The following is a 24414-nucleotide window of genomic DNA, read 5'->3' as shown; positions in this document are numbered from 1 at the left end:
TTATTTTAAAGAGAAGTAAGTGCACCTAGCAGGCTGGGAAGCGGGGGAAGGTATGGTATATAGGCTTCATATCTGGGGCGGACAAAGGGGCTGAGCACCTTCTGTGATGATTCCCTGTGTCATGTGTGCCCAGGAGGGACCACTTCATACTACCTGGGTCAACTTGGTAAAAAGACAGAGGACAAAGACAGTCCACAAGCAATTAAAAGCAGTATTTACTAATCTCACATTAAATTATCTGTTTTAGGAGACAATTTAAGATGGTCAATTTGTCCTTTTATGGTATCCAGATTAATTTTATTTAAAAAATGGAGGCCTTATAAGATCTGTAGACATGATCCAATGACACTCATTTTTTAAGGCTGGAAATATAATGTTACTGAGTCAAATGATTAGTAAGGTTTATAAACATATCCTTGTTCTTGGGAAATATTCCTGATCATATCTAGTGGTTATTTTATATTGATGAATAACAGAACCTTCAATTAAAACATTGCTTGGATGGAGAAAGACAACCTACATTTTTTTGCAATTTTCTTCAGATGATTTCTAATGTCCTCATTGCTGCAAAAGTAGAAGATATCTTAAGAAATAATGTTGAATTTATCTCTAAGGTGCAAGACAATGTATATTATAAAGATTAAATGCTTAGGAAAAAGATGAATCAAGTCTTTAGAATGTATGATTTGAATTGGTTTCTAAACCTGAAAATTAAATCTACCCTAACTGAACAGTTTCCCCCTTGAACTAATCTCCTGTTAATTGTCAATTCATGTCATTCAGTCCACTCCTGCTTTGGAAAGGATGGTGAGGGGAGATAACAAATTTGCCAGAAAGAAGGGCTTTTCCTCTTACGTTTTCAGCATCCATCTTTGATGCCCTTTGTTGATCTTAGAATGAAGGAAACAGATGCTACTGTGGGACATGAAATGTCATCTCATACAGTATTTTTCAGCTGTCAGCTGTACAGTTAGTCTTTATATAGGCAACAGACAAGTGCTTCTCTGTATCTTTATTTCCCTGAAACATATAAATATACAAATGCCAGAACTCCATCCACATTCCAATGCAGGGCACATTCTATAGCAAATACCCCAAATGACTTCTGCCACATTTTCACCACTGATGAATCAAAGTGAAATCTTGTTTGACGATATCTTACAGCACAAAATAAAACCGCATACCATACTGCCCCCATCGAAATTTAGAAACTATGTTTAAAGGAAAGTTAAGAGACTAGCTATCAAAAGGAATTTAATTCTTAAATAACAAGTATCTGGCACCTATAAGTATTTTTCTTTCATCAAATTGGTATTATCGCAAAACAGAGCAACCTTCAATATAGGCAAAAAAAGAGGAAGTTTCAGAATTCTTGGATTAAGATTCTAGGTTCCAAATGTAGGCCTCAGTGACCTTCCAAGTCTCCAAGGATTTAATGGCATCAAATAAAGCAATGAGGGGGTCAGGAGTTGGGTCATCTTTTTTTGAGCTGACTTGTGGCTCACAACACTGTGATGGAAGATAAAGAATCTGAAATATTTTACTACAGTATTTTTTTTCATCAGTAGGGGTAGCTGAGAAGATGCCTGGAATACTGGCTGGAGGCTGGTATTGGGTCAGTAGAGGTCTTAGTAACAGCTATTCCCTTTGTCTTTGGGCTGAAGGCAAGGTAGTGGCCCCAGCCTAGAAAGGGCCAGCACACAGGCTCTTCTCGTCTTGGAGGTAAGACTTTCTTTTCAGTCACAATTCAGATCATTTTGATCAGTAGCTTGCCTTTATCACTTATTATTTGATAGAAATTCTGAGCATGTATACATATGGTTAAAGAGGGTTGAGGCCTTTCATTTGCGGTCAAAGTCTGATAAAGTCCATTTCTCATCTTTTTGGTCTAAACTTACAAATGAAAGCTGAGACTTTAGTTCTTAAAAGACTTTCCTTGGCCCCAAAGAGTTTTACATCTGGATACACCCACTGTTCCTCTGTCCCCCTATCAAGTAACATCCTCTTCTCTCATCTTTCTCCTAAAATTGCTTTTTATTTTAAACTAGATTTAACTATTGGTAGGCTACTCTGGGCTGAGCCATGTCCCAATGGCTGGAACTCAGGAAGAACTCCACAGATGCACAAGTCCAAAGAACTGAAATGGAGAGATGCTTCTGTGGCAAAACAAACAACAACAAAAACTAGCAGGAAAAAAAAAAGCAGCATTTCAAACACAAGGGTTGCCTAAAACTCTCCCTTTTCCATTGCCCCACAAGATGTGTCAGAAGGGTTCTGATAATAAAGCCTGTCTGACCCAAATTTGAGGACAACTCTTAAGTTTCCATCACTTTTTGACAGAGTAAGAAATCAGTCTCTAACCAAGACATTGAAGCAACAGATGAATGGATAAAAAGATGTGTGTGTGTGTGTGTGTGTGTGTGTGTGTGTATACACATACAATGATATATTACTCAGCCATAAGGAATGAAATAATGTCATTTGCAACAACATGGATGGATCTAGAGATTATCACACTAAGTGAAGTAAGTCAGACAGAGAAAGACAAATATCGTATGATATTGCTTATATGTGGAATCTAAAAAAAAAAAAAAAGTGACACAAATGAATTTATCTACAAAACAGAAAGAGACTCACAGACATAGAAAACAAACTTACGGTTACCAGAGGGGAAAGAAGGGAGGGAGGGATAAATTGGGAGTTCGAGATTGGCTGATACAAACTACTATGTACAGAATAGATAAATAACAAAGTCTGGTTGTGTAACACAGTGAACTATAATCAATGGCTTGTAGTAACTGGTAATGAAAAAGAATATGTATATGTGTGTGTGTGTGTGTGTGTGTGTGTGTTTGTGTGTGTGTGTATATGTATATATATATACACAACTGAATTGCTATGCTGTACACTGGAAACCAATACAACATTGTAAATCAGCTATACTTCAATTTTTTAAACGTTAAAAAAAAACAAAGGGTAGCCTGTTACAGCCTCCATCAGCCTAGACAGGTGTGGTCTGGTTAAAGCCCTCCTGCCGGTCTGTGCCGAGCTTAGGCCTGACCACTGTGATTCAAAACACTGACTAGGAGACTGATTATTACCCCCGTGGCCTCAAAGGAACCAGCAAAAAGAAGGTCCTAACAGGTCTTCTTAAATGCCCCTGGTGTGCACAATACATTCTGAATGTCCATCTTGGTTTAAGCTGACTGCTGGCACCACTGGACAGTACAACCACCTACCCAGCACAATGTCTTCCTGTATCTAAAAAACAGACACCAAGGTCAGATGAAGGATCTTCATGTTGAAACGATCCTTGAATCTCAGGGAAAAATGAGACATTTCAATTCTGCAAGATATTTTACCCTCTGGACCATATGTCTATCCTCACACTTCACTGGTTATCAAGCATTTTCTGTTTGCCTACCATGTGCCCATCAACATGAAAACTAGAAGAGTCTTGCCACAACAAGATTACAAAGGTAGAGAAGGAGTCTTCACAAAAAAAGGAGGGGAGATTAACATTTTAGATCAGGGAATCATTTTATTCAATGAAAGTCTGGCTTGCATAAACAGTTCCCCTTTTCCCCTGAAAACATCTTACTGGAACAGGTATAGGTTATTTGGAACACAGGATTTCTGTATTTTCAAAAGGCTTGATTTTTTAGCAAGTTTTAATCTAAGGCACAGCAGGGACTACTCTACTCTTTCCTGCCTCGGTCTTGAAAACAGAGGAGATAATAAAGGAGACCATCAGGAGGTGCACAGGAGAAGAAACATCGGTTCAGATTCACAGCCACGTTTGGCTCAAGTTGAGTAACCATAACCTTGTTCTTTATAAGTTTATGATTTATTTCTAAATTTGGCAAATGAAGCCCAATTCTCCCAAAGAACCATGACTGACCTCCCCTTAACACAAACTAAAAACATTTGCATGGATTTTGTATTTTATATCATCATACCCTGGCACAGTTTCTTATCTGAAGAATAAATAGAAGCTCAGAGACAAACACTTGTACAGAGTTAAGAGAAATACTTTTGTTGTTGTTGTTGAGCCACTCTCATCTAATAAATGTTGTATCTAATTTAGTATTTCCACAAAAAAAGTATTAAGATTTCTTAAATTCCCAAGACAAAAAAAAAATACTGTTTAGAATAAGAAAGAAAGGAAAGGAAAATTTTTTTAAAGGGAGGGAAATTGACATTACTGAAGGAGACAGCAAGACAACATAACATATGAAGTTATCTTCAAAGTCCTGAAACAACAGTTGTAGGCAGCAAGGTGCCAAAAAACTTTTCAGTATCTGTCAAAATAGTATAAATTCATCCTGAGTTGCTAAGGGATTATCTGACAAAAGAAATCTAAGAATCGCCACAATGATTATAAGTAACTTTTGGGGAAAAAAAAAATGCTGCTTCAAGTTGGCCTTAGATTCAAGAAGACAAGTCACACAGTATATGCAGCTGTCCGGGCACGTCTTTGTGGCTTTCAGTTTGAGCTGCTACACAGGCAGGTGAAGATTATTTCCCCATTACCTACCTCCGAAGGGTGATGATTTAAAGAGAGCTAAAAATAAAAGAGGCAACAAGGAGAGAACACTGGCTCGAATTGATTCTCACGATTATTCAAGTATCCTCTTATTTCATTAAAAACACAAAAAACAAACCACCGACACGATAAAGTAAGTTTCAATCTGTATAACAGAAAATGTCAGGTGAAGTGATGGCCTGGAAAAAGTGAGAAAGCTAAGTGGCTGCTGCGAGTGTCACACTTCTCAGGCGTGTTGAAGTGAGTGACAAAGACCCGTTCTGTCCAGAAATCCCCCACTTTATTTTTAAGCCTGGAAACTGGTTACTCATATCTATACTGAACACTTCCTGTCCAGGGGCAGGATGATGGCAACAAACTGCCAAGTTCAGGAGCTGCCTACGTTCTGTCAATTGAGTCATTCATGGACTAAAGAACGGCATTAAACATTTAAAAAAAAAAAACCTGGCTAACTGACGCTTTAGATGATATACAATGAAAACAGGTTTGACTGTTTCACAGACTGGGGGTAGATGGTGCCAGGAAAACAAAAGACAGGAAACAACAGACAATGTTACTCAATGGTACGGTTTTATGTGATATTCCAGCATGACTACCAAATAGAACAGTTTCTCCACTCCCAGCCCCTGGATGAAATGGTCCAACTGACATTCCACATCTTCACCTACAAAAAGGCCTGAAGATGCAGAAGGTCTCGCTCCAGTAACTAAGCAACAACAGAATCAATTTATTCCTTTTTGCTTTCCATTTGATCTAATTACATTTTAAAAGAAGGGTCGCCTGAGAATTTTAAAGCAACAACAATGCAGAGGACTGAAATGCAGACCAGAAATGTCTTTAGCTACTGGGCTAACACCATCAGGTTACACTGAAAACCCATCTTTGGGAAAGAGAGGAAAACAATTAAGGTCTGTAAGGGTGACCCTTTCTCTGGCAACCCTGAGCGCTATGTCAGGCTTCAGCTAGGCTGCCTCTCCCAGCAGCAATTATAATTCACCTGGTTAACCCTTACACGTTGAAACAGGCCAGCTGCAGGTCCCCTGCGAAGCCGCAGAGGAGCCCCTCCCCGCCCCCGGCCCCGCCCCCGGCCCCGCCCTAAGCACGGGCACTGGCGGGGGGGGGGGGCAGCCCCAGAGCATGCTGGGATGGATGGCAAGGTCGGGGAAGTCGAGTAACCACTTCTGCACCTGTAGGGTTATTGGCTTGAGCATCAACTCAGAGCAACGGTCGAGTGAGCCAAATAATTTATACCAGCTCTGCCCATAAAAACCCTCAGCCTGAAATTCCTCAGTGAGCCTGTTTACCATCAGACTCATTAATGAGTGAACCTCCCAGAAATTTGGTGCCGCTTTGCCTGGGATGGGGGTGACGGCTCTCTACTCCCCCAACAGCCACTCACTAAAAGTCCCACTGGCCTTCCATCAAATGGACGGCACAGTACAGCCGACAGCGTTGAGATGACTCCCAGAGGCTGGCATTCCAGCTTCTCTAATTCATCATCTGCCACTGGCAAGCTTTTTGGGGAAATCATTTTTATAACCCAGTAAGAAAGTCACTTGGAATCCAAGCCAACATAACACAGCCCCTGCTTCAGACTGGCCCCAATTTAGCAGTTGGAAAGGCAGCAGCATTCCTCAACGTCACGTCCTTTTGATGGGCCCCTGCATTCATCCTGCCTGAGAAGAACTGGGGCGCTTCTGTGTTCTCCAGACGCCACTATTTCATGGGCTCCAAGGCTGTATCGTACTTTGGGAGTCCAGCACCCCTTTGTACCTCCTGTTAACTGCAAAATCAAACCAAATACTTGAACTGCCAAAATTTCTTACCCCAGTCACCGTGGTCTCTTGCCTGTTAGTTAGACTGCTGCTCACCTCTCTAGCTTAGCATAAATTACCTTTTTTTTTTTTTTTTCCATTTTAGAGTTATTTCTTTACTCCTCCCTTCCTCTCTCTCCACCAGCCTCCTCCCCTTGGAGGCTCTGCAGCGGGCCTGGAACCCACTCCGGGCCTCCCACCTCCTACTTCTTCCTCATTGTTCCCTTGAAATTTCAAAACCTGCCAAATGGCCACTCCCTCAACTTCCTTCACTAGTTCCCCAGCAGTTCCTCTCCTTCCCCTTCCTTGGCGCTACTGGCCCCTGAATTCCACCTCCTTGGCAACTCTCTGGAGACTCCTTCATTAGAATCTCCTTTCCCTCAAGAACTTGAGTCCAGCCTTCAGACTTGGGATATTGGGAAGGGGTGCGTTTTCATTCCAGCAGCTTCATCACTGACTTAACTCTAATTTTAACCTTCAAAAGGTGAAATGGCTTTACAAGTGCTTTATAATCAAGAGAAAAGTCAGTGCACTGACATTTCATTTTTATCGGATAACTTTATAGAAGGAAAATGTTTCTTGGAGCAGGACCATGCTTTCTGGCTTTTTAGAGGATGGGAAATGAGCACTTCTTAACCAGGTAAATATTGTCGTCAGGCCATGGGCAGGTTCTGTCTTTGTGATTTTGTTTTATTTAACCAGCACCTCCTGGGTGAAACTGTTCAATCACTGACACAAGCAGCATCTCACTGGTTCTCACCTCAGGAGAAATGAAAAATTCCTCAGAATGGCTAAATTACTAGTGTGGCAAATCCTATTTAATATGTATAAGACTAAAGCCCTCAGTTTCCAATTACATATCAAATCTAGGGTATCCCTGGCAGAAGCATCAGTGGTTTTCCAAGACATGTTTCCTGTCACAGCAAAGAAAGGACATAGGAAGACAGGAAGTGAAGGAGGAAGGGAACGGAGAAAAATTCCCTATTTCTCAGACCAGCCAAAGCTTTTCCCCAGTATGAAGAGCTGGATTAAATTTCCTACCTATCTTCACTTCTTACCCTCATGCACAAGGGCTGATTTTCTGCAATGCCACAGGGAGAGGTCAGAGGTGAGGGGGGTGGAGATCAGGAAGGAATCTGCTGGCAACTAGGACTTGGGAGATGTGGGCAAATGGGGATGATGGAAGTCTCCATTCCTCGGGACATTGGACTTGCTCATCCCCTGGGCCCCACATGCCTTCCCCCATCCCCTCAGTTACCCACTAAATACTGATTGAACACTCGTGAGGTGTTCTTAGCAGATGAGCTCTTCAAACTCAGGATCCTAGCTTTTGCTGAGGCCCACAGAGAAGATGGTAAAGCCACCTTCTACAGCACCTCTCCTTAGGCATGGCTGATCACCGCTCCATGGGCTCTCGTCCTCCTGTTCTTGCCTTGGTTTCCTCCTAACCTCTTGAGCGTCTCCATTTCTGTTTTCTTTATTGGTTGCGTCTACCTTTTTCCCTTCTAAAAGAGGGTATTCTCAGAGGCTAAGTCACAGCCCAGACCTCTCCTGTCTCGTCAGTTTTTCCCTCAGAGATCACATAAGGGGAAGCAATTCTCCTCTTCTGGCTGGATATTTACACACTTTTCCACCCAGCTCCTTTACCCAGGCTCAGCTGGTCCTTCAGACCAACCCAGGGCTCTTGTCAGCTCTGTATTCTTAAACCACCACTTTGCCTCTGCCCTATTCCAGCTCAAAACCCCTCAGTTCCTTATAATTGTGTTTCCCCCCTAAATGGTTCTTGGGCATGCCTAAGTGTAATTTCAATGCTTGCATTTTTCTAATGAGGAAACTGAAGTTCAGAGAGACCAAGCAGCAACTGAAGGTTGCACAGACAAACTAGGGGCAAAGTCACGAGTAGAACTGGTCTCTTGATTCCCAGTATCCTCTCTGTTACCCACAGTGTCCCTCTGGGCAGCTTGGCTTCTAGGCTGGCCCCACGTGCTGCTGCAATATGGCCCACCAATGCCCTCCACCCCACAATGCTCCTCTCCTCCTGCCTAAAGGGCCTAGCTGAAGTCCCAGCTAACTCCTCTGCGAAGGCACTCTGCCCATAAAGATTTTGGTGAACATTCTCTCCTCTAGATTCTCAAAGTGTCTGCTGCCTCATCCTCTGAGCTGTACTCATCCTGAGTTCCCCATCAGGTGTTTCGTCCTATGGACGCATACGTGCTGTGTGTGATGCCCTGAACCAGAAGTTCTTGGAGGGCAGGGCCTTCTACACACACCATCTGTTCCCCAGGCCCCACAGAGGAAGTACTAGCTCAGTCAACACTTGCTGCTATGAGTATGCTGGGCCAAGGGAGGGTGGCAGTGACTGAGGGAGAGAGGCTGTGCCTGGAAACAGGAGTCTCCTAGACAGTACATGGCAGGCACAACACCTCAGGTCCCCAGCTCTTCAGCTGAGCTGAGGGGGCCACATGAGAACATATACCTGGGCTAGGTAAGCTGGCATCCAGGATATACGGCATGTCAAACTGGGTATCTGTCAATCAACCCTTACTTGGTACCTGAGGTCTTCAGGCTTCAGGCCTAAAGCGGTCATGATCACTTAGGGCATTCTGCTTAGTGGCCACTTTGCTTCAGGATTTCCTTGGGAGACACTTTGCCCCTAGTTATTTATAAAATTAAATCTCATTTGTCACAACGAAGCTAGAGAGTATATTCCCATGTAAGTCCAAAGACGATGTTCTATACAGAAACACAAAGCTCCACACATCTTTAAACCATGAATACCCTAAAGTACCAGCCTAATAACACAGGATTTGCAGTCTTTTTACAGATACCCAGAGTGGCACTCCCTTAGCCACTGATGGCCCAGCCAGTGGTCACTCAGCAGGCAGTACAGCTCTATGCCTAACTCCTCTTCAAGATTCTTCACCCGTGAGAACAAGATTTAAGATACAGCATGTTCTTTTTCATTATAGGCTATTACCAGGTATTGAATATGGTTCCCTGTGCTATACAGTAGGACATTGTTGTTTATCTATTATTATATATGGTAGTTAGTATCTGCAAATCCTGAACTCCCAATTTATCCTTTCCCACCCCTCTTCACACCCTGGTAACCATAAGTTTGTTTTCTACGTCTGTGAGTCTGTCTCTGCTCTGTAAATACATTCATTTGTGTCCTTTTTGTAGATTCCACATATAAGTGATATCATTTGCTATTTTTCTTTCCTTTCTGGCTTAATTCACTTAGTATGATGATCTCCAGTTCCATCCATGTTGCTGCAAATGGCATTATTTTATTCTTTTTTATGGCTGAGTACTATTCTGTTGTGTATGTGTGTGTGTATAGCAACTTCTTCATCCAGGCATCTGTATATGGACAATTAGTTTGCATATATGTGTGTGTGTGTGTGTGTGTGTGTATGTATAACTGAATCACTATGCTGTACACCAGAAATTAATACAACATTGTAAATCAACTATATTTCAATTTAAAAAAAAAGATACATGATAAATATAATTGACACTACTATATGTTATATATGAGAGTAATGTTAAGAGCATAAAACCTAAGAGCTCTCATCACACACACATTTTTTTCTATTTCTTTAATTTTGTATCTATAAGAGATGATGGATGTTTGCTAAACTTATACACATCACCAAATGGTCATCATGTCAAATCATCATGCTGTACACCTTTAACTTACACGGTGTTGTATGCCAATTATAAAACTGGACGAAAAAAGATTTAAGTGATTGCTCTTTTAGGTATCTTGATCAACAGCGGGATGGGGGTCAGTGGGCTGCAGCCCCTCAGCCACTCCCCGAGAAAGAACGTGTTCTGACTCCCAGCATGCACCAGGCCTGCGGTGCTCCAGGGAAAACCAGGCTGTGGGACAACCATCTATTCCTGCAACTGCATGTCTGGTGTCAGAATGCCACTCCCTTCCCACCCACACACACGCACACCTTCTCCCAAGGAAGAGGGCCCCTGCTCAACCAGCTATTGCACTAATTTTCCTGAATGATGTTCTCAAAGGAATGAAAACAAATGAGCTCACTGTTAAACTGCCTCTCCCTCGGTCTACCACTTTGAAAACCAGGGATCTAAAAGGATCTATTTGCAGAGCTAAATTTTATTTCTTACTCTCCTGACGTACATGTAAGAGAAAGTGAAGTAGGAAATCTCCATGTGTTCAGTCATTCCATTAAGACTTCGTAAATTCCCCAAAAGTGAATGACATCTACATAAACACATGGGATTTTCGGGTTTCCAGGAGATCTGACACCAAAATCCAGGATGCTAAAACCTATGCTTGCAAAATTTCCTGCTGGCAAATAGGCACAAGGCAGGTAGAAAGGGCCTACACATCACCTCCCTGGGCCTGAGTTCCTGATCTCTAAAACGAAGGGGTTAGAGGAAGGGATGTGCCAAGTTGCTTTTAACTCTAAACAATGCTGATTCTACTTGAATTTGTGGAATCATTTTAATTACAAAAGGCTTCTCACTGCAGATCTTTCTTAAATATTACAGATACATATAATGATTTGATTTTTTTTATTTTTAAAAAATTCAGCTTACACCATCTTTTTACCACCATCTACTGAATGAAGAGATGTATACAGCCATGTTCAGCTCATTGTTTCCCAAGTGGTTAGCATCTTTCTTATATGGATGGAAATGTTGACAAATATACGGTTTGTGGCAAATCCAGCCACTGCGTTATTCTGAAATGAAATCACTGGGTCCCGAGACTTTCTCTCACCCCACTGCATTCTCTCTTACCCGCCCACTTTTCGGCTACTTCCTGGATTACCAACAGCCAGAAGCTGGGATTTTAATCATCCATGTGATCCCGGTTGTTCCACGGCATCATAATTCCGGGACAAGAAAGGTGTGATGCTAATTCAGTCTGATGAAAATTTCAGAAGTGAAGAAGAAAAGGCCCCAAGATAATGAAAGCTTACAGAGCTGGGGTGTCAGGTGATGCCAGGTTACCAGTGATGTCCACTGTGGAGGAGACAGAATGGCACAGATCTTGAAATGGATTTTCCAGTTCAGTCCTTGTCAGCACACTGTACTCCAAGGCTAATAACTCCACGAAAGGAAACATCATCACATCAAAGTCTGGTGTTTTACAGCCTAAGCTGCACCTTCTACATTGTGGATGACATCACAGTCAGCCACACAAAGTGCCATGCATTTCCTCAGATCCGAACTACTGCTTCACCTCCTTTCCTCTTCATCCTCTGGGCAAAGCAAGGGCTGGGGAAGGGAGGGAGAGGGGGAGAACACTGGTATGGTAATGCTTAGCAATGAATGCTACTATATAAGCTGTCACAGCACGTGAGGTTAAAACAGTGAGGACACCACCTGGTGTGCAGCTTATACGATACCAGTGGACTTTTCGATGACAGAAATGGATATTAATGTCACCACTATGGAACAACTGAACTTTTCTATGATCAGTACTCTGACAGATACTTATCACACTTTTTCTAGTGTTAGTCTCTACTTTTTGTTTCCCTGAAGAATTACAATTCCTAGGAGGTAGGGTGATGCTGACCACGAAGGTCCCTAGAAGGTTCTACAGGGCTGCCCGCTGGCACAATGTGCTTAGGGGGGCAGTGCTCAGGTACCCCTCTGTCCTGGCAAGTCACTGACCTTAGTCACTTAATTGGCAAGCTGACTGATCAAGATGGGCTTCGGGAACCCCACCAGGAACTGGGGACCCCAACTCTGCTGACTATGTTGAGATGGACTCAACCTGGAGCACAGAGAAACCACTGTGGAAGCACTGAGGAACAGGTCAGACACCTATTAAATGATACTTAAGCCAAGGACGGCTACAACTGAGAGTCCAAATGCCCGTACATATGCCCAGCAAATTAACATATTATCAGGAGATATAGGGACAAATTGAGTGGAACACAGCTGTGCTGAGAATCACTCACATGTGTATAGACACCTGTTAGACTTTAAAGAAACCTGAAACTCAGTGGTCACTACAAAGTCACCCAGTTGTGATAACGTAAGACACATGTAATGGAACCCTGCTTCACATCAGTGACCTGGGGAGTCCACGCTCTCGGTTGCAAGCTGGCCACTGCCTCAGAAAGTGAGGTCCCTCTCCTGTCCCACAGGTACGATGGTCTCCCTTGCTGCAGTGAGCTCCAGGCACCTCCCACTCAGCCCTGCCAGGCTCCTAGATCTCCTGCATCAGGGGTAGAAGGATGCACTCAGGACTCCCTGCCTGTGTGCCTGGGCTCTTCTCTTCCTCCTCGGAGATGCCTGCCTCTTACTCCTGGCTTCTCAAACTGGGGTACAAGTGCCACGGGACCACAGAGGGCATCCTCCTGAATGCCCAGATTACTTGAGAATGGACATTCCAGGAAGTACCACATCAGGGCTGAAAGCACAGGTTCTACAGATAGTCAGCCTCCATTCAAATCTTGATTCTGTCTTTTCTAGTTCTTTGGTTTGAGGCATGGTTTTTAACTTCCCTGAACCTCAGTTTTCCTAATTGCTATGTGGAATTAACACCAAGTGTTACTAGACAAGTATTAAATGAGATAATATACATAATCAGATGCTTAGCACTGTGCCTGGCACAGGGAAGCACTCAATGCATTTCAGTTTCAAAATTGTTTCTTTGATTTTCAAGGCCAAATCATCTGAGATGCTGGCAAGCCACGTCAGGACTTGATCCCAGTGATCAAAGACAAATGCTTGTTTTGCCTCTACCATTACAGTACTTCAGTGGAGAATTTAAGAAATACTAAATAGGTTTGTCCTCCAGGTTTGGAAGGCACTATTTTCTGGAAAAGTGAAGGCTAGAGAATTTCTAAACAGTGCTCTAAAAAGTTTCATCATATCATGTCAACAAACAAACAAACAAACACCTCATAATGAAGTGGAGGCAAAGGAAAGAAAACTAATAGCTGTCATGCATAGAAACATGGTACAACTAAGGGAAGTACACGGTGTCTTGGGAACACAGTGAAAGATCATCCACTCTAAAGTGGGTCCAGTTGGAGATATTACCCACCTGAGGAGGGACAAGAGAGTAATCCCAACAAAGGAAATGACATCTGTTGAGGGAATAAGGAAGTAAATAAACAGGGCAACACTAGGGTTGGATGGACCATTCCGGTGGTGTGGTAGATGTCTGTTGGTGATCCACGTCAGAGGCCCTTTCCTATTTCTCAAGAAACGTTTATTTTGCACGTGGCTGTAGGAGTCAGACCCCTATCTCCCACTCCCAAAGCTAGAACCGGAAGTTCCCTCTCCCATGTGCAGCAGGGGCCAGGTACGCAATCTAGCCCTGACCAATCAGCCTGCTTATTGCCAAGATTTTTGAATGTTGAGGATGATCAAATATTCAGCCACACATGGAGTCTAAGCAGTGACAGAACTGAAAAATACAGAAGAAGCAAAGGCCATGGTGAGGTCCTAACCAGGCAATACTTGGCTGCATTTCCTGATGCATTTTCAGATGCTAATTCTTCCTGTGGCTGTATGAACTACCCCTTATACATTCAGTAAATTTTTCTGCTTATGATAGCAGGAATCAATTCCCATTTCTTGCAGCCAACAACCCTGATGAGAGAGGTGGTTACTGTCATCAGCAGGGTACAAATGCTGAGGGCTTGAACCACAGCAGGGGCAAGGGAGATGCAAAGAAGGAGAAGCCTTCAACAGGTAACAAGGAGGATGAAGGGCCAGGGGTCAGGAGGGGAAGAGGAGCTGAAGATAAAGGAGAGGGCAGGGTCAAGGCCACCTTTTGGATCTGAAGTCTGGAAGCCAAGAAGAGCATAATGATATTCAGTGAGGATACAAAAGGAGGAATAGATTAGTTAAGAGTAGGACATGACAGGCTCAGTGTAGGTGTGTTGAATTTGAGATACCTATATGACCTTCGAGCATGGTGTTTGCCAGGCAGCTGGCTGTACAGGTGACTCTTAGAAAAGCCCAGGCTGGAGGTCTAGGAGATTAGAAAAAAACACTTAGAAAAAGGAAGGGGATATCAGGAGAGTGTAGAGTCATAGGAACTATGGAAGGAGTATAGGATTGCAGGGACACTGGTCTTTCTAGTGTCAAATGCTGCAAAAAAAAAAAAAAAAAAGGAGGGGGTCAAGTAAGTCATGGCATAAATATGAAGGCTAGGTCACTGGTGATTTTAGCACATGGGAAATCACTGATGACTTGGGCAGTTTCAGAGGAGTAGTGGAGATAAAGGCAGACTTCAGTAGGTGAGGGATGATGAAGAATGAGAAAGGAGGAACCATGCAAAACTTAAAAAACAAAACAAAACAGGCTCATTTTAAAGGAGAGATAAATCCCTAAAACTGAGCCAAGTATTGAGGGTTACCACCCCCCAAATGGAGATCATCCATTCGTTTTATAAATATTGAATGATCACCCTTTCTGTGTAGGTCTTGGAGACACAGTGGGGCATAAAACAGATGCAGTCTTGCCCTAAAGAGCTTGTGGTCTGGAGAAGGATGCTAAATAGTGATGAGTCCCAGTGAGGAAAAGATCAGGTGCTCTGAGAGAGGGCAGTAAGGGATCTTAATTTAGGTTGGAGGTTCAGAAAAAGCCTCTCCAAAGAGCTGAGCAGGGAAAAGGGGGTCAGGTGGGGAGAAGGACATTTCAGGTGGGAAGTGCCAACACCCCAAAGTAGGAAGCCTGAGCACAGCTATACAAAGAAGGGAGGGAAAGACGGGGGGCTAAGTGGTGCGGTGAGGCGCACATGGTGGAAAGAGGAACGATGTCTGTTTCACCAGGAGGGTGAGTGTGGGTGAAGGTGAGTCTGTCAGTCTGGAAGCAGGAAGTTGAGGGAGTTGTCTAATGGCTACTATTTCCTTTGTGAAATAGCAGGCTGGGTGAAGCAAGAGAGAACTGGGAGAGGTGGTGGCGGGAAGGGCTATTATGAGCAAGAGAGGAGGAGCTGCGCTCACTCGCAGCTCAACTCTTCCTCGTTTCCAAGTCCTCACAAAGCAAACCCTCCTTAATGATGGCTTCCTCGCTGTCTGGTAGCAAAGCTTCAATAACCAGGACAGAGGAGCCCTGATCCCTTAACGCTTAACACTAGAAAGATCTTCAGACATCTTAAGTGCCATTCATTTTTTTCCTACTTCATAACTAAGTAATTTACTCAACAGGAATCAATTCGATGCCAAAAATATGGCCATCAACCTATCTCCTCAGGAAGCCCCCATCCACTGGAAACTGCTGATGTCTTCCTCTCAATGGCCTTCCCTACTTTCCCTTGCTTTCCTAGCCATGCTACGCCTCGAGAACTTAAATTCATTCAGCTTTTAATAGTGAGGTCTGGGTTCTTTTTCTCTGTTTAATATTCAAGCACAATCACCTATTCATTTGAAAGTAGGCGAAATCACATCGATTCTTTAGGAGGTGGCCAGTGACCGAGGATGGAGGTTCAGCACTCCTGGCACAGAGTCAAGTCCATCCTTAGCTGTGATGGCTTAACAATATCCCCAGTCATTTGCTTCTGCATTCACTCACATACACAAATATGTTGGCCTCCAAGGACTTCTGAATCTGACTTGATATTTTTTTCAGATTCAGCCCCAAACAAAGTATACTAGTCTCTCACTGTGGTTCAGAATAATGACTTAAAAGTATCTTCCCATCACAGCAAATCGGGCATGAAGCACCCGAAGGCAATTTTTCTTGCAATGCAGGCATTGTAAAGAGTTTGTGGTGACCTATCACTAAACGGGATACTTAAGTCCATAAAGAGAGAGAGAGAGAAATCCAAGGAGATGGGATAGGATTAGTAAGGACAGAGAATTAAGATAACTCAATTAGTTAAACAGCATTGCTCTTTTCATAGACATCTGAGTAGCTAAACAGAGGGTTCTAGATCACAGCCAATAACCAGTCTTCCAAGAACTGCCTGGGACACACACACACACATACAAACAGACCCTTGCCCTTTATTTCCTGGCAGAAGCCACCATGATTCCGTTTGTTAATAAAGTATTTATTTATTCTCCCTTAAGAGTTATTCCATATCCTACCCTAACTGCCATCAATTTAAAACTCTAGCATCTCATGTTATTTTAAAAGAAACATTCTGGGCTTTCTGTAAAAAGCACAGGGGCCAGATAATTTGCTGCAGATCTGTAGAACGTAAATGACGGAGGTAAGGTAAGGAATAAGCAGATAATTAATGGGCCTCTTCACACTCCAGTTTTCAGGCTTACCATGGGTGAGCCAGACAAGAGGGAAGCATGTGGGTGCTGCTAGAGAAATGTATCATATGCTTGGGGATACTGTTCTTCCACTTTCTCCCCACTCTCTTTTTTTCAAAAGAAAAAATAAAACCTGCCTGGGAGAAAAATACCAATGTAAGTGCTACTTGTAATTCATACAAAAGTTTACCAGTGGGTTCTCTTAGCCCATTTTCTATTCACCTTTGACCAATTTTGACTCACTGTAAACTGCTGTTTCAAAGGTAGAAAAGAAAAGCCTCCGACAGCACAAAGCCCCATCAGGACCCAGGCTGCAGCAGCAAGGAAACATTAATCCCCCAAGCTCCCCGTCAAGCTCAGAAACAATGCTCCTGGCTGTCATCTTTCATTCACACCCGCCCCATATTTCTATTAAACAAGCCTCTTTTTCATTGACTGCTTCCCTCACACAGCATAAAGTAATCGTCAGCCCACAGAGACTACATTTTGAAACACGTAGTTTTACTTTGGGAGGGAAATCAGTAAAAGAAGAGGACAAGTTTCAAGAGCTCTCCCTGACTGGTATTCACCAAATGGAGAACCAATGGGGCTCCTCTCTGCCCCTCAGGCTCCCAGAACTGCTGTGATTCACTAAAAGTTACCAGTTTCCCCGAGAGGCTCCTTTGAAAAGAAATTTCACAATCTTGAACAGTTTCCTCTCTTACTCTCTAATTTCCCCCAACTATCCCCTCTCCTACCTCAACTTACAAGAGGACTTTTGTATACATAAAGTTTCAGGAAACAAAGCATACAAACACTCACACACAAATAAACTCGAACTAACACGAGCGTATAATTGTGTTTTGGTTGGAGCTTTTCCAGCCCTGTCACTCGTTCTCTGTTAGGAGTAAAAGAAACCCTTTGCTTTGGCAAAGTTAGAAACAGACAAACTCTCCTCAGTTTCAAGCTGCACAAGGCCTCCCTCATATCTCTCAGCCCCCGTAAAGCCCCCAACAAAATGAATTTACTGCTGAAAAGCCAGCAAGAGGAAAAAAAAAACATTCTATTCCCGAAATAAACATCTTTCACTTCTCCCCTTCACTCAGCTTCCCCTTTTAGCCGGAAACACAGGGCATTTCCAATTTCTGAAACCCTTTTCAGAGGACCCTCAACTCTTTAGGATCCCCCAGGGGATCCGGCTTTCGGCTGTCCTGATGTAGGCAGGCAGCGCTCGTCCAAGCACATTTTGCCTTCTTAAGGGTCAAGACTGGGGCCTTTTCGTTTTCAGAGAAATCTAAAAAGCAGCTTCTAGTAGGCTGGCTGAGCTAGGTCTGACTCTTACCTCCCTTCCCTTTGAAGGGCCGCGGGGTGAGAGGGTACAGGGTTCGCACATTCGGCTCTGAGCTGCGAAGGCGCAGGGAAAGCAGACAAAGTACCCAGCGCTCACTTTTAAACTCGCATCTGCTCCCTACTCTGCCCTTCCACCGCCTTCCTCCGCCGAACTTGGCGGGGGCTCCCCGGCAAAATCAAAAGCATACCTTCCTTGGATTCTTCTGCTTCGGAGTGCATTGTGTCAGGGTGACCGGCTGCCGGGGCGACTGCCGCTGACATGTACCCGGGCGAGCTGCAAATTCGCTCAGCAGCCAAAACCCGAACACGATGGAAAATAAAAGGAAGGAAAGCCACTAAAATCAAAACCTCCCCCGGGCGGGAGGGCTGGTTCTGGTGCAGGGATTTTTCAGGGGGAAAGTTCTGCAAGAGTGACGAATCGCGTCTCAGCTGGGCGGCGGGAGTCCGCCCCCCGGGCCGCGCGCCCCAGCCCGTCGCAGGCGAGCTGGCGACCTGGCGACCTGGCGGCGGGGCGCACGCAGGTGGGGCCAACTCCCGGAGGGGCCGGGACGAGGGGCGCGGCGGCCGGGACCCCGACAGGCTACGCCGGGGAAGCAAGTGTGCAGGAAAGAAAGTCCCATCTCAGCGCGCGCTGCTGCTTTACAGAAATCACAAATGCACACGCAGTAGAAGAAATGTTTCTCAATCTTTAGGTTACAGTTTCCGACGCCCATTCAACTTTCCGTGTCTTGGGGTCTTTTACGCCAAACAAACAAACGGATTTTAAAGCGGCTTGGCTGTGTACGTTATTTTCACAGTCAAGTTACGTGGTTATTGGTCCATGTGGCTGGAAGGATCGTCTTCACAAGCCCAAGGGGTGGGGGGCTTTTGAAGAAAGTGGGGAGTGGCCTCGACTCCTTATCTTTGCACGGGAAAAGCAGACAAGGCGGCTTACTCACTAGCACCCGGGCGAGTACTCTTACTCAGAGTCAAACCCTAGCCTGGGAGCACTAACTCCTCTGCAGTTACCCCAAAGGGCCATCCTCAGACAGAGGGGGTGATTCTCTCCTGGGCTACTAGCAACTGCCGGGGATAAATTCCTGCCAAAAAGCCAAAGGAGGGGTCGGGTGGGGAGGTATTCAGGCTTTTGAAACGCGGATAGAATAGAGAGGCTGGGGAGCTTTGAGAACAGTTCTCAATTCTGCCCCCTGGTTGGGTCCGCAGGTTTCTACAACCCGCTGAGAGCAAGACGTCTTAGCTTTGTAAGGCCTTAGTGTTTCTTTCCGAGAAAGGGGAACAAGAGCTGTCACTGATATACCTGCTCATTGAGGTATTTTGCAGAGCGTTAGTTTTATTACCAATGTAAGGCAACAGGTCCTCAAATAACACACCTGAAAGATCCATTAGGAAATTGTGAGAAAAGTTACATTCTTTTAATAAATATATTTTCCAGCTGCTTTCTTTCCCTTCATTTCCCATTTTTATATAGAAAAAGAAGACAGGCTTTATAATAAATTTAGTGAAAAGAATATACAAAGGGTATAGATTTAAAGAGTCTGAATTAAAATTCTGTTCTGCTATTTATTATTTATATGACCTTGAGCAGATTATTTAACTTCTCTGGGCCTCCCTTTCCTCATCTGGAAAATGAGGCTAAAAAAAGTACTATTTACTTCCCAGATTTATGTTTGGTACTAAATAAGGTAATATAAGCAAAAAGTGATTTGAAAACCATAAAGTCCTACACAGATTATCACAAACTATTGCATCATTTAAAAGTAAATTTTTGTAAAAGATACTCTTGGGTTTTATTTCAATGTAGGGTTTGAACAGAAAGAAGTGCTTATGCTATCACAGGCAGTGAAGGTGATGATAAATACTAATATAAGGCCTGGATGTTAAACCACCTCCTACTGCTGAGTGATTCTAACATGCCTAAGACACCAAGCAGAATTTTATCTCAATTTTACTGAAAGGGCAGGATGATAAGAAGAAGATACAGACGGTCAGAGAAGGGAGAAGAGGAGAGACCTCTGGAAAATAGCAGCATTGTGGAGCCTTCCGGGAAACTGACCTCATCACCAAAAGGGTAACAGGCTACACTGTTCTGAAAGTTGCAGTTAACTGTATGGTTCCCTTTGCCACACGTTCTGGGTCGGGTGCTGCTAAGATAAGCATCTTCCCTCTGTAACTTCAGACTTCCCAAGGAGACATGCAGATCATTCTGAACCCAAAGAAATGCTCCCTCACCAGCCAGAAGTGACCTTTCCTGTCTTGTGCAAGGAATCATTCTGGGAGCCCCCATCCCCCACCCCACCACACATAAGCCATCTGTTCCCTGCCCTCCCTCAGGGCAGCCCAGATTTCCACAGATGTCCACCAGGAGTCTGGCAGGATCTCACCAGGGCTGTGAATGACACAAAGATAGCTCCCATTCATCTATAATTGGAGCAAGATGCAACACCTTGTCAAGGTGATGATTATGCAAATTTACACAACCCTAAGTCCCGGCCCCACCAGCCACAGAGAGGACTCACTTTCACCCTCTCTCTTCAGAAAGGGCTCCCACGAGTGATTTATTAAATGTCCTTTTGCAAGTCCAATTTTGTACAAACCACATAAGGTGTGTTAAAATACATGTCCTCAATGTCCGATGTGTTTCCACTCTGGGTTCACAAAAAGGCCTTCAGCCCTGCTCAGGTCAGACAAGGAGAACAACTGCTGAATGAACAGTCCCAGTGCTGCTGTGTCAGCCTCCTAATTCAGTTGAGAGGCATTTTAGCAGCTGGGTTGATCTTTGAACTTTCACTGTGATCCTCATGAAACCTGGCGAGAAACATCTTTTGTATTTAAATGCAGCCCAGCGGTCACCTTGGGGAAGAACATTCTGATTTACCTCTAGAGCAAGGAATGCTCAGTTTATTTTAAAAGACTGTATCACGGCCTCTCTCCATCTTGTCCTACCCTCCCCCTTAAACCACTCTTCTTTAGGATCCAAATTTCCAGGTATTCTACGACCTCTCCATATAAAATGTCTATGTCCTTCTTGGTAGTTCTCCCAACCTGTGTTTTACTGCTTGGAAGCATTTATTTCTTTGTTTTGCGGTTAACTGTTAAATTTATCTAGATCTCCTTAACCACCTAAAAGGAGAAACCAGCTTACTGTGATAGTAAAATAAGGGATTCGTTCAGCATCTGCCTCTAGCTCTTCTGACTTATCAGTTCACTCCTCTGAATTACAACTGTATAATATGTAACATGAGGACATCAGTTAAAATGGTGTATGTATTTTTATGTATTCTATGAAATCATTAGAAAAACTGCCCAGGGCTTGCTTTATTTTTTCTTCATCACTCTGTATAGTAGCCTAAAAAGAGTAGATATTCAATAAATATTCTTGAATAAGAAGGAAAAAAACTTTTATGTGGATAAGGACACTTCTCAGTCACCTGAGTATAACCTCAAAGCCACCTGCCCCAGGAAACTACACTGCCCCATGTCCCCCCTATACCCCTGCAGGATGGTGACAAAGGGCAGCTGATTCTCTGGGGCTTCCCTGGTCTTCTTAACTCCTAGACATATACTAGGTCAGTCACTTCACCTTGATTTTGCTCTGCTTTTGCTCAACAGGGAATTACTTTTTAGCCCAGTAAATATGCTCCAGTACATTATAATGATTTGTTCTCTCCTGTAGGTAGAGCCTGGTCACTTTTTTGTGTTTAAGAAACACTCCAGGGGGGTGGGTATAGCTCAGTGGTAGAGCGCATGCTTAGCATGCATGAGGTCTTGGGTTTGATCCCCAGCACCCACATTAAAAACAAAACAAAACAAAACAAAATACCCCAACACTGCCTGGCTTGGAACATGCTTGGAAGTCACACTGATAATCGCTTATAAACTACCTAATACAAAGTAACAACCAAGTTAGCAACACTTCTCATTTACCAAACTGCATTTAAATACTACGTTGAACGCCTACCCATGTCTAACAGCTGATCTCCCACCTTCTGTGTCAAGATGGGAGGGTTAAAATGCTGGCTAAGATTCTGAAGGTCTGATTCTTTTTCATTCAGTCAGCCATGATCAAATATTTACATGTGTCACATATAAAAGGGTACTGCTCACCTGGAGCTTACTGTCATAATTTTGGTAATTTTGATCACAGACCTAAAGAGTTCAACCTTCCAAGTGACCGTGGTTCTCAGGAAGGTTTATTAATACTGCCTCACGAATGAACTCCATCAGAGAGCAGCAGAAAAATCTTCTCTTAAACTATACCTCAATAAAACTGTTAAAAACAAAAAACCAAAAAACCCCTGGGCTTTGGACCCTTTGTTTACAGTTGTCCAGATGTCTGTTAAGAACAGGGGAGGGTAATAGCTCAGTGGTAGAGTCCATGCTCAGTGTGCATGAAGTCCTGGGTTTAATCCCCAGTACCTCCATTCAAGAGAAGGTGCCATTTATTTAGGAGGTTAAGGTCTCTTCAGTGAAAAAGGTTAAGCATGTCTGTCAATTTGTTACATTATAGACCTACAGCTTCTAGGTCATAAGAACCCATGTCAATGGCCATTTCATAGATATTTTTATTTCTACTCTGCAGACAAGAGGTTATGACATCTTACATATTACATCTATGTACATGTTATTACAATGTACATAGAACATTTTAGGTCAGAAAAAAAAAGTTGTTTACTTGATATACAAAGTGGTTTTCTCAGACTCACAGGCATAGAAAACAAATTTATGGTTACCGGGGGAAAAGGGGTAGGGAGGAATAAATAAAGGGGGTAGGGAGTTCAAGATTTGCAGATACTAACTACTATATGTAAAACATATAAACAACAAGTTTCTACTGCATAGCACAGGGAATTACAGTCAATATCTTGTGGTAATCTATAATGAAAAGAATATGAAAATGAATATATGCATGTATATGTATGACTGAAACACTATGCTGTACATCAGAAATTGACGCAACATGGTAAACTGACTACACTTCAATTATTTTTTTAAGTTTAAAAACAAAAGATACCTGCACACACAAAAAGGAGGCTTTCTTCTATTTGGCTTTGAGGATTTCCTCACCTCTTCCTGTGTTATGACAGCCTTGACAGTCTTTAAAGGCTTCCATGATCTATACGTTAAGTTGGCTTTCAATCCCTCTCCTCACAGGAGGATCTGCGTTCTTGGTCTCACCTTGGTCTCAGGTTTCACATCCTTCTTACCCTCCTCAGACACTCTCTTGCAGAGGTGTGGGGCTAAATGGATGTCTGGCCACAGCCCTTGCCCTGCCCAGGTGAGCTCGCTCTCCTTGCCTTAAGAAAGTTTTATTTAGCAGAAGTGGAGAAAGGACCACTCAGATGACAGTGGAGAACACTTATGTGCCTTCTCAGGATGCCAAGCCCTGTGCCTCAAGTGGCTTTATGCTTATGCATTGCTGGTACTGGGATGAGGTGGGGGGAGTTTTGGGGAGGTAGGGGTTGGAGAATGCTGAGGAGGAGTATGGAGATGGAGGAGGGGAACACTGCCTCCCTGGGCCCTGCCTGGGAATCTGAAGTTTGTTCTGGGTAAATACTCTCCTCAGACTTTTCCCTATGACATTTTCAGTATATCCTACAGGCTTATGAATGCTCTGGGCGTGAGGGGATAATTCCAAGGAAATAGGCAGAAGTGCTGACATCTGGGGTGAGCACACACACGGAGACAACAATACATCTAGGAGACACCTGCTTTCTAGGCTATCGTTGTTTGTTTTTATTTCTCTCCTAAGAAATCTTCCTTGCTAAAAACTTTTAGCAGATGATTGAACACACACACACACACACACACACACACACACACACACAAACACACACACTCAAAATCAGATCTGAAACATAGATAACAAACTTATGGTTACCAAAGGAGAAGGGGAGGGGAAGGGATAAATTGGGAGTTTGGGATTAGCAGATACAGACTACTATATCTAAAATAGATAAACAACAAGGTCCTACTGTATAGCACAGGGAACTATATTCAGTATTTTATAATAACCTGTAATGGAAAATAATCTGAAAAAAATATACATATGTAAACTTGAATCACTATGCTGTATACCAGAAACTAACACAAAATTGTAAATCAACTAGATTTCAATAAAAAAATAATTTTTAAAAAATCAGGTCTGAAAATATTATCTGAAGAATTTATGACCCAGGGTCTTTCTTTTATAATATTTAGCTATGATGCCTAGCATTTATATAGGTTTTGTTCAGACTTCCCAATTAGGTCCCTTGGGTCATCATACTCATTTTACAGGCATGTAATTAAAGAAAGGGAGGTTATACAATTTGCTCAAGGTCACAAAACTAAGGAATAATGTTCTTTAGACTACAGTAAATGCAGACGAGGCCTCCTGCCTCCTATATCCAGACTCTCACTCTATTAAACTACTCATGTAAAATTCAACCCCTTTATTTTGCAGAGGAATAATTTAAAGATTGCTGTACTGGGAGATTCCCAGAGAGTCTGTGCTGGACATCATTCTAGC

The 24414-nt window shown here is 43.2% G+C and overlaps 1 protein-coding gene across 5 annotated transcripts in view; it reads right to left on the bottom strand.

Moving 5' to 3' along the window:
* The window catches only part of TNFAIP8 (TNF alpha induced protein 8), a 120481-nt gene that overhangs the window by 19268 nt on the left and 76799 nt on the right, over positions 1-24414 (bottom strand). Inside the window, exon 1 of one of the 5 annotated variants that reach the window (XM_006176021.3) lies at positions 18095-18518. The exons of 2 other annotated variants lie outside the window; for them this stretch is intronic. In XM_006176021.3, the coding sequence (XP_006176083.1) occupies positions 18095-18167 (73 nt within the window). In that variant the 5' untranslated portion in view covers positions 18168-18518. Of the gene's footprint in view, positions 1-17898; positions 18032-18094; positions 18519-24414 lie in introns of those variants that run through there. 2 more of the 5 variants (XM_014551768.2, XM_032476569.1) reach the window with 2 other exon arrangements.

The sequence above is a fragment of the Camelus ferus genome, chromosome 3, assembly GCF_009834535.1.
Source record: "Camelus ferus isolate YT-003-E chromosome 3, BCGSAC_Cfer_1.0, whole genome shotgun sequence".
NCBI classification, from domain to species: domain Eukaryota; kingdom Metazoa; phylum Chordata; class Mammalia; order Artiodactyla; family Camelidae; genus Camelus; species Camelus ferus.
Note: the sequence above shows the minus strand (reverse complement) of the source record. Positions and strands in the feature narration are given on the sequence as shown.